The sequence below is a fragment of the Mesoplodon bidens genome (assembly GCF_964165515.1).
Source record: "Mesoplodon bidens genome assembly, chromosome: 12".
Taxonomy (NCBI): domain Eukaryota; kingdom Metazoa; phylum Chordata; class Mammalia; order Artiodactyla; family Ziphiidae; genus Mesoplodon; species Mesoplodon bidens.
Window position 1 is genome coordinate 84712639 of NC_138168.1, and position 13004 is coordinate 84725642.

General features: G+C 42.9%; 1 protein-coding gene across 1 annotated transcript in view; it reads left to right on the forward strand.

Annotated features, from left to right (window-relative positions):
- The window catches only part of SNX9 (sorting nexin 9), an 83903-nt gene that overhangs the window by 26297 nt on the left and 44602 nt on the right, over nt 1-13004 (forward strand). The window contains 3 exon segments of the mRNA XM_081251153.1: nt 2260-2346; nt 5403-5477; nt 7162-7287. Of these exon segments, the coding sequence (XP_081107279.1) occupies nt 2260-2346; nt 5403-5477; nt 7162-7287 (288 nt within the window).

The window sequence follows — 13004 nt, forward strand, 5'->3', positions numbered from 1 at the left end:
AGACATTTTCCACGGGTAAATGTTCAGTAGTACTTAAATGTGTAAGGGAGTTTCCATTTTTTAATTTTTAGCTTGTTTCACATTCTGTTTCACCAAGTTGTAGCTTTAGTAAACAAGAGACTTTGGTTTTCTCTATCTGTGGGTTAGTTGAATTTAACCGGATCAAAAAAGTTGTTAACCAGGATTCTTAAGGAACAGGAACAAAAAGCATGTTCCTCATCTGGCTCTCGTCAGCTTGCCAGGCCCCGCCCCTCCCTGGGAAGCTCGCTGTCCTGTGGGGTGAGTCCTGTGGGGACCCCCCTCTCTCTCCTCAGGTGTTTATCTCCTATCTGCCCTCATTGCACGAGGGATTGAGGTTGGTGTGGCATGTTTTAAAAAAATAGTCCCCAACGTGGCAAGCAGAATTCTATCTACTTTTGCAACTGTGTGAGGAACATACGTCGGCTTGGTGTCCTCCTTTGTAGTGACCTAAGGAAAACTGGAATGCTTCCAGAATTCTCACTGTCCCTGAGCCTGGCTTTCCGTCCCCCTTCCCAGCCTCCCAGCCTATAGCAGTAAAGGATCTAATGCTATTTCTTTCTTTTCTTTTTTTTTTTTTTTTTTTTTGCGGTACGCGGGCCTCTCACTGTTGTGGCCTCTCCTGTTGCGGAGCACAGGCTCCGGACGCGCAGGCTCAGCGGCCATGGCTCACGGGCCCAGCCGCTCCGTGGCATGTGGGATCTTCGCGGACCGGGGCACGAACCCGTGTCCCCTGCGTCGGCAGGCGGACTCTCAACCACTGTGCCACCAGGGAAACCCTAATGCTATTTCTTGACTGACAGACTGTACACTACCATTTGTTTCCTTCCAACATTTTATTATGAAAAATTTCAAGCGTGTAGAAAAGTTGAACTCATTTTCCGTTGGGCACTGTAAATCCCCTATCTACTGTAGATTCTATAAATAACATTTTACTTACTGTACCTGCTTTATCACATATTCCTCCATCAGTTCATCTTATTATTTTTGATGTATTTCAAAATAAATTAGTATTGGGGATTTTTTCCCCCAATCTTTTATCACAGGAGGTGAATCCTTGAGTCCTGTTAGAAGGATTTCAGGCTCATTAAGCAAGTGTGGAGAAAGAGCCCTGGCCAGCAAAAGGGCCAGCACAGTTCTTGCCATATGGTCGGTGTGCAGCCAATATTTGTTAAAGGAATGCAGTTCCATTAGGCTAATTTGTCTAGCCCTGTAGGCAGACTTCATTTTGCCTCATAGGACAATTACTTTTAAAACAAACCATGTTAGCTAGGTTCATGTGGACTTGCTTCTGTAAGATAGTCCATGAGAGACAATTATTTAGAATTTGAAATGGATTAAATATATGTAATATATTTATTATATATTATAAAAGTATATATAAAGTATTTGTATTTTTACAACAGTGGTTGTCTCTCTTGGAATACGTGCCTGGCAGTTATTCCAAGGAACCCACATCTCTGGGTTGGTGCCTCAAGGATCCGCTTGAGGAAGACCCTGAAAGAGCAACCCCACCTCACATCAACGAGAACAGCTTCCCTTTAGTCTGTTTTCTATGAAATTCAGATTCCATTGCAAGGAGAAGTTTGAAAATCACAGCTGCTCAGGTTACCTGACCACTATACCAGAGCCCTAGGTAAGTCGTCGTATAGTAGGAAGTATTCTAGTAGAAGCGTATGAATATATCTTGCTGCCCACATCTTAAATTTCTGCATTTAGTTGGCTAGGGATGCTGCACTATCAAAATTCATCCTAGATAAAGAACAGTGAGAGTTTTCATAGCAAGGGATTAATCTGAAGATGATGAATCTGATGTGGGTACATATTTGTGTGTCTGTGGAGATCCCTCAGGCCCTGAGGTTGAGTGTTCCCAGAATGAACAGTATCTGTATTTCTACTTCTTACCTGCTAAAAGAAAGGCATGCTCTTTTCCCCTTGATGAAATGGGTTTATTTTCAGTACTCTGGGGGCCGATGTCTAACTGCAGTGTGGGCAGCTACCAGAAACCTTCCCTGTTTCCAAAGCAGAGCAGGGCTCTCACCATTGGTTTCATTCTTCCTCACAAATAGGGCTGATGAATCATTTTGGTACTGTGTCTTCCTTTCTTGCGAAACAACTGCAGTCATGGTCATGATGTGTTATTCACACCAGCACACTTACAAAGTGAACGGTATCGGTGGTTCTTTTTTGACTGTTACGTTTACATTTGTAACTTCCTCTTTTCTTCTCTACTTCCATTAGGCTCGGGTTATGTATGATTTTGCTGCTGAACCTGGAAATAATGAACTGACAGTTAATGAAGGAGAAATCATCACAATTACAAATCCGGTAAGAGAGCTGTTAGGTTTAAGTTGGTCCCTTAAGGACTTATTTTTAAGATTTTATTTTTTTAACAGGTTGATCATTCAGACCCACATGAATTTCTTTCCTGTTGCTTGTGAAGTATTGATATTGAAGTAATAATCTATTATATAAACACTGAGAACAATTAAGACCCCCTAAAAATAGCTGGGTGGGCTCCCTCAGGCAGAACTGGAGTGACATCTGGGACAGATCCCAGCTGGACACAGGTATAGAGATCAGAAAGTGACCAGTGTTGTTTAGCAGCCTCAGCTACCATTTATTCATGGCCTGTGAGCCAAGTGTTTGGCTAAGTACTAAGCATATATTTTTTGATGTATTTTCTCTGTGAACTGTGTGAGGTAGGTATTTTTAAGCCTTAGAGAGGTTAACTTGCCCAAGACCCTTCTGCTTGTAAGTGGCAAAACCGGGATTCAGAACCACATCCGCTGGCCTCTAAGCCCTGTTTTTCTTCTCTGCAGGGGACACTGCAAGTAAACAAGTGTCCCAGGAGTACAGGTATATATATATGCCAGTAGGAGACTGGCTGAGAAAACAGGCTCTTAGAGCCAAACCAGACAGGACCTGAAGCCAGGCTACAGCCTTGGATTTCATTTGGGAAGCAGTGGATTCATTTAAGGGTTTTGCTTGGTTTTATTGCTGCTATTGTTGTAGGGAGGTGACTGACGAGACCTGCACTTCAAGGAAATTAATCTAGCAGAGGTGTATTGAATGAATTGGTGTGGCTGGAGCCTAGGATCATGACCTTGGGTAGTAGCAGTAGGAGTAGAAAGAAGATGGATGCAGGAGGCTCTGGAGAGTCAGACCAGGAGGACTTGGTGCCTGATTAGATACTATTGGTGAGAAATAGTCAAGGATCCCTGAGGTTTTTGGCCTTCACACCTAAGAGAATGGTGCAAATGGATTTATTAAAATATGTAAGTCAGGAAGAAGAGCTTATTTTTTAAATGTTGAGTTTAAAGACTAATAAATAATCAACCCTGCCCTGTAGCTTTGCATCAGTTTAGAAATAGAATTGCGGAGCTAGAGCTGAGGGCTGGCCATAGGCTAGCTCCCTGGACATCTTTGAGCAAGCATGTGAAGAAAGGTACCAGGAAGGCCAAGGAGACTCTGGAAGAGGAAGGAAGGGATGCACCTGTTCCACCAGGTGGGAGGGAGTGGGGACTATGACAGCACAGAGACCAAGGAAGGAGAACACGGAATGACCAAGAGGGTTGCGGTTTCTTAATGTTGATAGTATGTTTTTAGACCTATTTTGTATGTTTTAGGCTTAAAAAAATATTACTGGTTAGAAAAAGTATATGTAGTTTTATATAATATGCCAGGTGTCTGTAAGTAAATAGGTTCTATTTTTAATCATAGAAGAGATTAAAGATTCTTTTATCTACTCTTGATTTTTTTTTTTTTTTTTTTTTTTCTTTTTGCGGTACGCGGGCCTCTCACTGCTGTGGCCTCTCCCGTTGCGGAGCACAGGCTCCGGATGCGCAGGCCCAGTGGCCATGGCTCACGGGCCCAGCCGCTCCGCGGCACATGGGATCCTCCCAGACCGGGGCACGAACCCGTATCCCCTGCATCGGCAGGCGGACTCTCAACCACTGCGCCACCAGGGAGGCCCTGATTTTTTTTTTTTTTAAATGAAGAAGCATTCTTCATTTCTTGGTCAAATAGTATTTACGTTGCTGTTGTGGTCAAGAAATGGACAAAGTTGTGGCTTAAAATGACTTTTAAAAGGAATATGTTATCTAGATTCAGGTAGGTTTTAACTAATTAAGGTATAACTTACGAATTTAAGATAACCCTTACTATTTTAAGGGGGAAAAGTAGGACTTTGCTGAAGTAACGTTGAAAAATGGGAATCTTGTTATAGAGTATGTTATTATTGATATTTAGTTTATTAATACTTCTTATCTAGGAGAGCTAAGGGAGTATGGACCAGTTAGTTTTCCTAAACAACAGGCAATCCCAAAGCTTAGTGGCTTAAACAAATAATCAATTGTTGTTGCTCGGGAATCCACAAGTCAGCTGGGTGGTTCTCCTTACCTGGGCTCGCCCGTGGTCTGCAGTCACCCAGTGCAGGGCTGGGGCAGAGAACTCCAACATGGCCTCATCTGTCTGGCATTTCTCCTGCTGGGGGTTCGCTGGCTTTGGGTGGGGCAACGGGGAGATTGGGCCTTGTCTCTGTCATCATCTGGCAACTCAAATTTATCCTCATAGTAGCTCTTTTGGAAAAAAGAGTGAGCTGAAGTGTACAACAAAGCTTCTAGAGGCCAGCTCTGAACTCACCCCATATTATCTCCACCTCATTCTGTTGGCCAAAGAGGTCACAAGGGACAGCCCAGATTCTAGAAGTAGGGGTGTGCATTCTACCTCTTGACAGTTAGAGCTGCAAACCATTTTTGTGATCTACCACAGGCCAGTAAATAGAAAGGAACTACAAAATGATGGCATTCTATTAATAGACGGTTTTCCAATCTTTGATCGGTTGTTCAAGTTTGAGTTTTCTTTTTAGATTATATCATTTTCTGATGTAAAGAGAAGGCTTAAGAATTAAAAAATTTGAACAACGTTAGCTCTGTAGGAATGAAAAGGTTAATGTTAATTACTTTTTTAAAAAATAAATTTATTTATTTATTTTTGGCTGCGTTGGGTCTTTGTTGCTGCGTGTGGGCCCCCTCTAGTTGCAGCGAGCGGGGACCACTCCTCACTGGGGTGTGCAGGCTTCTCATTGTGCTGGCCTCTCTTGTTGTGGAGCATGGGCTCCAGTCGCGCGGGCTTCAGTAGTTGTGGCCCGCGGGCTCTATGGCGCAGGCTCAGTAGCTGTGGCGCGTGGGCCTAGTTGCTCCGCAGCATGTGGGATCCCCTCGGACCAGGGCTTGAACCCATGTCCCCTGCATTGGCAGGTGGATTCCTAACCACTGCGCCACCAGAAGTCCCTACTTTTTTATGTATAAGAATTCCCAGAGCAAAATATCTGCAGGAAATTCCAACTATAATCTTTTTTTTTTTTTTTTAACCTTTTTGAGGATGTTGGTGGAGGATGGCTGGAAGGAAGAAACAGCAAAGGAGAGCGAGGGCTTGTCCCCACGGACTACGTTGAGGTAAGAACTTACTGTCGTTTATTAATTAAACCTGGTCGTTGTCATACATCTTTTTATGAATTATCAACTTAAAGGACAGGACTGGAAGATAATGAAAAAATTCCATTGTAAGAGTAATGCATGCTGATTATATAAACTGTAGAAAATACATTGAAGTAGAACCAAGAAGAAATATTACCTATAGACTTAGGCTCCAAAGAGTGACTCCAAATATTTAGATTAAGTTCCTTCCAAGGATAGCAACTTTTTTTTTTTTTTTTTTTATGGTACGCGGGCCTCTTACTGCTGTGGCCTCTCCCATCGCAGAGCACAGGCTCCGGACGCGCAGGCTCAGCGGCCATGGCTCACGGGCTCAGCCGCTCCGCGGCATGTGGGATCTTCCCAGACCGGGGCGCGAACCCGTGTCCCCTGCATCGGCAGGCGGACTCTCAACCACTGCGTCACCCGGGAAGCCCAAGGATAGCAACTTTTTTTTTTTTTTTTTTTTTTTTGCGGTAGGCGGACCTCTCACTGCCGTGGCCTCTCCCCCTGCAGAGCACAGGCTCCGGACGCGCAGGCTCAGCAGCCATGGCTCACGGGCCCAGCCGCTCTGCGGCATGTGGGATCTTCCCAGACCGGGGCACGAACCCGTGTCCCCTGCATCGGCAGGCGGACTCTCAACCACTGCGCCACCAGGGAAGCCCGCAACTTTTAATTATTCTGAATAAAAGTCTCTATTTTTCCCTTTGCTAATATTGTGTAGTAGCTGCTGCCTACAATACTGTTTACTGTAGAATTGATTCACAAAGTTTAAATAGCAGACTGTTTGAAGTAGCTTTCTTCTCCCTGTGCTGATTTAGGACATCTCTCTCAGTTCCTTCTCCCATTCCCAAGGACGAAGGGTCTTGGATGGGCTGCTGTGAGCTATTGACTGGTTTAAGCTGTTGTGATAGATGCCAAGGACAGTGCCCAGCTCCTGAATGAGCCCTCCCTGCCTGGGACACACCCACTCAGCTGACAAACCCTCTCTGAGTCAGCCTCCTGGCACCCCCTGCTGGTTGTCCATAGGTCACTGAGCTGAGTCCTGGGTCCATGGTGAGCTTGCCTCTCATCCTGGGTGATAGAAAGAAACTAAGGCTGTCTGGAGCCCTGTGAATAAAGTTGGAGTGAGATCAAGAACAAAATTGCCTTGGGCTCCCCTCCAGTAGAGAGAAATAGTGCCCTGGGAGGATGTGTGTTGGGCACTGCCTGCAGAATGGGAAGGCAGTCTGTTGCTCCTGACTGAGAGTTGGCGGGGGGGGGGGGGTTTGAACACTCTGGAGAATCTGATGAAATCTCAGAAATATGCACATGCACACACCCCACCTTTTCCAGACAGTTTCAGAGGGTTCACAGGCCCCTGAACCCAGTCCACCTGTCTCATGTGTATGTCGTGTTTGACCTCTGTGCACTGTGCATTCAGGATCCTAAAAGTTAACAAGAATGAGGAAAATGGGAGAATTTAAGTTGATACTGGCATTAGTTGCATTTCTAGAATTCCGCATACTGACAGAAAGGAATCATGACATCTTCTTGGGCTTGCTTACCCTTTAAGAATAGAAATCCCTTTTCCATATTAGTTGACAGTTCTTGCTTGCCCTCAGGGACTCTAACTCTGAAATAACTCTAATCTATGAAGATAACTGTGGTTCTTTCTAATGTTCAGATTTTGCCCAGTGATGGAAAAGATCCGTTTTCTTGTGGAAATTCAGTGGCTGACCAAGCCTTCCTTGATTCCCTCTCAGCAAGTACAGCTCAAGCCAATTCATCAGCTGCCAGCAGTAACAACCAGGTAAATCTTATTCCATCATTCTGCTGGATGCGACTGGCTTTACTGAGAGCAAAGCACATTTGTGAAAGCTTGTGCTGCATTATAGCTAGTGCCATTCCCTGAAAGCGTAAACAAAATAGCTGTTAGATATTTGTGTGGCATTTCTTGCAGGGTTTTAACAAAGACTGTTTTTAGAGTTGATGATTAACTAGAAGGCGGGGTGTTCATTGAGAGTTGCTTGTAAAAGTCTGGCATGGTATGAATACAGACCCCATAAATTGCGAATATCCTCTCACTTGAGGACAAGGAAGGAAAAGGGTCCTCTGCTGAGGCGCAGTGGTCAGGGTCAAAGCTCTGACTGGAACAGGACGTGATTTCTGTGACCTTGGCACATTACTTGCACTCTCAGCTCGAGTCCCCTCCTCTTGCAGATGCAGTGCATGTAAAAGTGGCTGTAGATCCAGCAGTTGGTACTGTTATGGTACTGCTTCTAGAAAACTTAAGAATAGTGGGATAATTTGAGAAAACTATGCTGCAAGTTCACAGTAATTTTAAGGAATTTGACCAGTTTAGGTGACTCTGCCTGGTTCAGTTACTGCTAAGTGGTTATCCAGAGCCAGTGTCAGTAAGGAAATTGAGAAGATGGATATGGAAATGTTATTGCCTCCTACATCTTTAGAAATGAATGGGCTTTAGGAGATATTACTTCTTGACATTTTTAACTACATAAAGGCTTTAAATTAGGTAAAGCCTAATAATCATATCACTTATAATTATTTGCTTACAGTATATTTATATCTTAACCTGTTAAGAGAGTTTTTCAAAGGACTGTTACCATATGTTAACTGCAGATTTTATACATTTTTTTTTTTTTGCGGTACGCGGGCCTCTCACTGTTGTGGCCTCTCCCATTGCGGAGCACAGGCTCCGGACGCGCAGGCTCAGCGGCCATGGCTCACAGGCCCTGCCGCTCCGCGGCATGTGGGATCTTCCCAGACCGGGGCATGAACTCGTGTCCCCTGCATCGGCAGGCGGACTCTCAACCACTGCGCCACCAGGGAAGCCCCTTATACATTTTTAAATAGCTTTTGTGGACATCCTAAATTACACATTTTCTGGTTCAGATATTGAAAATTCAGAGGCAAGGTTATCACCAGAGTTGAGCATTCTCCTATATTTTGTTAATCTGTAATACCTAAGAATATTGGCCAGTTAAAGTTTACTCAAGATAAAGTGTGAAGAAATAGTAGGTAACCCTTACTTGACGTTTTACCAGGGATTCTTAGCCTGGGAGCTGTTAACGTTTGGGGCCTGATGCTTCCTCACTGTGATGACTAGCAGCGTGTCCGGCCTGGACTCACTGTTCTCCCTGCCTCCCCCCACCCCCGCCCCAACCCTGGTTCCATTCACCAAAATGGTCTCCAGTTGTTGCCAGATGGGCAAAGTCAACCCAGCTGAGAGTCACTGAGTTTTACAGAAACATCAGTGAAAGGGTTTGCATTAAGTAAAAAAGACATTTCAATAAAGTGGAATTATAATGAGATGATCATAGAACAAGTGAAGGAAACAAAAGATGGGAATATTCATATTCATCTTATTTTAATTCGGGGACCTGTTTCATATATCTCAAGGTAGACTGAAGTACTTTAGCTCATAAACACAAATTCAAAATCAGGCTCAAACTTTATGTTATGAAGAAGACTCCTCAGTATTTAAATGTAACCATATAAACTGATCAGCATAAGTCTAATTTTTTTCTTCCAGGTTGTTTTGAAGAAAATATAACCGACTTCTTTTTAAAGTTAGGGTTTACTAATCCAATCTGACATTAAATCTAATCAGATCCTTTGAAAGCAAAGAAAAAAATGAACCGAAACAAGGAGTAACAAAATACAGAAAGCATGACCATAATGAATTAATTTAAGCATTTGAATAAAAATATTTTCAGCAGCCGTCTATGCTCTCAGTTATCCGGGATGTGAGAACAACTTAAATGGGCCAAAACTGTGGTACGTTTTATAAATACCATTATTAATTGGCAGCTTTTAAAAATGTGGCCATCAGGTTTGCCCGTTATTTCATTTTCTGAATGTCAGTAAGAAAATACTATTTTTGTTCCAGGGATATGCCTCTTGGGCCTTTCTAGTTAGTCTGGCGTTGTGTTAGCTCCCGGAGGACAGTTTTATGTGGAGATAAGTGGGTCAGAGGAGCCAGGCCGCTCCTCTCTGCCGTCAGGCAGGCAGGGCCCCCCTTCAGCTCGGTACACAGCGCACACTCTCTGATTAGTATCCCTTGAGTCTCCTCAGCACCACTTGTTTTCAGTTTGGCCTTCTTCCTGCACAGGCAGGTTAAAGCCTCGCATTCAGCTACTGGTTATCCAACTTTCTGACTGTTGTATCTTTTAAACCATATCTTTTTAGAGAGATCTCTCTAGGAGGTTACATCCATCTGCAGATGTTCTTGAATAACTTATTTTGAGCCTGTTATTTTTTAGTTTGTCTGAGTCTTCATTGACTTTGTATTTTTAAGCTGTACTGCATTTCACAGTAATTAATTCATACATTTATTTATAGCTTAATATGTAAAATAGCACTTCCTTTTGTTTTTCTTAAAACTCCTAATTTCAGGTTGCTTGGGGTACCTTCTGGTTCTAGCTTCTTACTGAGCAATCACAGAGGTAAGTGCAGTGACTGGTGTAGAGGTAGATAATGTTGATGCATCATCCCAACCCCCATTATGATCTTTTTCTTTCCTTTCTAGTATGTAAGGGAACCCTTTACCTGTAAAACACAGTCCAGCCACTTGGCTGAGGTATAGACTAGAACTGTAAATGTCAAAGGAATATAATGCATTATTCTTTTTTTTTTTTTTTCTTAATTTGCGGGCCTCTCACTGTTGTGGCCTCTCCCGTTGCGGAGCACAGGCTCCGGATGCGCAGGCTCAGCGGCCATGGCTCATGGGCCCGGCCGCTCCGCGGCACATGGGATCCTACCGGACCGGGGCACGAACCCATGTCCCCTGCATCGGCAGGCAGACTCCCAACCACTGTGCCACCAGGGAAGCCCAATGCGTTATTCTTTAAATGTGTTGGAACAATTTAACTTGAAAAATGATAGAGCTGTTTATTTTTTTAAGTACTTGGAAAAAATATAGGTAACATTTTTTTTCATTAACTTTGGAATATAGAAGGTCTTTCTAAGCACAGCACAATTTCTAGCAGCCATTAAGGAAAGAATTGATATATTTAAGTCAAAAAGTAAGGGGCTTCCCTGGTGGCGCAGTGGTTAAGAATCCGCCTGCCACTGCAGGGGATACGGGTTCGGGCCCTGGTCTGGGAAGATCCCACATGCCGCGGAGCAACTAAGCCCATGAGCCACAACTCCTGAGCCCGCATGCCACAACTACTGAAGCCCGCACGCCTATAAGCCTGTGCTCTGCAACGAGAAGCCACCGCAATGAGAAGCCTGCACACCGCAACGAAGAGTAGCCCCTGCTCGCTGCAACTAGAGAAAGCCCTCATGCAGCAACGAAGACCCAACACAGCCAAAAATAAATAAATAAATAAAATTTTTTAAAGTAATATTCAACTAGGAAAAAAAATTCTAACATGCCAGAGATGTCAGCTGATTCTGTTAATATACAAAGAACTCTTATAAATCTGTAGGAAAAAGGTAAACAACTCAGAAGAAATGGGCAACGGATATGAACAGATTTTTCATTGGAAAAGAAATACGAAGAGCCAGTAAACATAGGAAAATGCTCATTTTGAAATTCTTCTATCAAATTAGCAGAGAATTAAAATGTTTTAACTCCTAGTGTGAGGAAAGGCGTGTTCAAATAGGCATCCTCGTATGAAGCTGGTATAGGATAAATCGATGAAGCTTTTTTGGAGGACAGTTTGATAATATATATTAATATTTGAGGTGCATCTACTCTTTGACCCAGCACTTCTGAGTTGATCTTACAGCTCTGCTCTCAGAACACAGCCATCTGGGCAGGAGAAGAAGTTTCCTGCAGCACTGTTGTAACAGCAAAGCCTAGAATGTGTGCGTCATCAGTAGGGGCTGGTCCCGTAGACTACAGGACAGCCACACCATGGGAAGCAGGGCTGCTTTTAGAAGAATGAGGGTAGCTTCAGATATACAGATATGGATGAATGGGCTTTTAAAAAGGCATATCACTAGTGTAATGTTATCTCTATTGTGTTTAAATATATACACACCACAGATGCAAATTGTGTCGAAAAATGATTGAAGGATATCTAAGAAATGAGTCAGGTTCTTGTTTTCTTTTTCTATTACAAATTTTAAGTTGGATGAGGACAGCTATTGCAGTACCTTTAGAAAAGAAGAATGGTTTTTAGTGGTTATTACTGGTTTCATTATTAGTCATATATCTGATATTTTACAGTTTCAGGAGCATTTCCTGTTAGTAGCTGTGCCACTAGAATGAATTAACCCGCTGGTGGAAATGAATCTCAGACATTATTACCAAACGTGTTAATAGTTGTCCTCATTTGGGTTTTCTCCCAGCTATTAGTGTTTAAATTATATCATTGATTATAAAAAGGTTCTCAGTATAGATCTTTTTAAAAACTCTTAGATTACTGCCTCTTTGTAGAACTTACTTTTGAGAAATTAATGGGAAGTTTTTGTTTGTACCCTTAAAAGAACAATGGGGCTTAATCATTAATTGAAAGCTGTATAAACCTAGATGTTTTATCTGAAGGTTTTTGACTTGAGGGATTTATTTTTCTATCCTTTTTAAACTAGAAAGGTGTACATACTTGGAATAAACTGCTTCTCCTTTTGTTAAAATTCTTGTTACTGTCTTTATCACACTGTATCCCAGTTGCCCTTGGATATATCTCTGTTCTTCTGTTTCACGGTTTCTCATCCCAGCCTTCCCCCTCTCCATGTGGGAGGGTGCGGTGGGAAGCCTGGTGTTTGGTGTTAGAGCTGGGTTGACAGTCTGGCTCCACTTCGTAAGAGTCGTGGCTGCTTCCTGAACTGTCGGAGGACCAGGCCACTGGTATAACGTGGTGTCAGACTCACGGAAGACATTTAAGAAAGATTTCCTTCTTTTTTCACCTCTTCCCTCTCCAAGGAACAGTCTCAATCCACTTACCTTTTTTGTTCCAACCTGTCTCCTTCTTCTACCCTCTCTAACCGTGCAGAAGACTCCCTTAGAAATATCTCTCCCATGTTGAATTTTCTCTTCAGTTTGCTCAGTGTCCAGCTTCTTGTTCAGCATCGCTATCTGCCTGTCTCCTCTGTATCTCAGACTCTGCATGAACAGAATCATTCATTATTTCCCCACAAATCTAGTTTCTCTTCCTGACTTTCCCATTTTTGTTTCTCTGAAATGTTGCTTTTTTTCTATGCTCTCTTTTTCATTCCACTTTAAAACCCTGAGTGCCTTTGCGAGCCATAGTTATTGATAGGAGTGTCCTGCATTCTTTAGATGTGTAAGGGCAGGAAAACGCTCGGTTTTAATCCCAGACCTTGCCTAGATTTTATTCCCAGATCTCATACTTGCTGTGTGACTCACGGTGAGCTTTTTAGCTTCTGTGTGCCTCAGTTTCCTCATCTGTAAGACCTCACAGAATTGTTGGAAAGAGTAAATGGAAAAAAGTTCTGAAGTGTTTAGAACAATACGTGGTACTTAGTAGGAGGTTAATTATTTTTAACAGTTTGGATGTTAAATGCTCAAAGTTAAGTGGGTATTTAGGGACATAA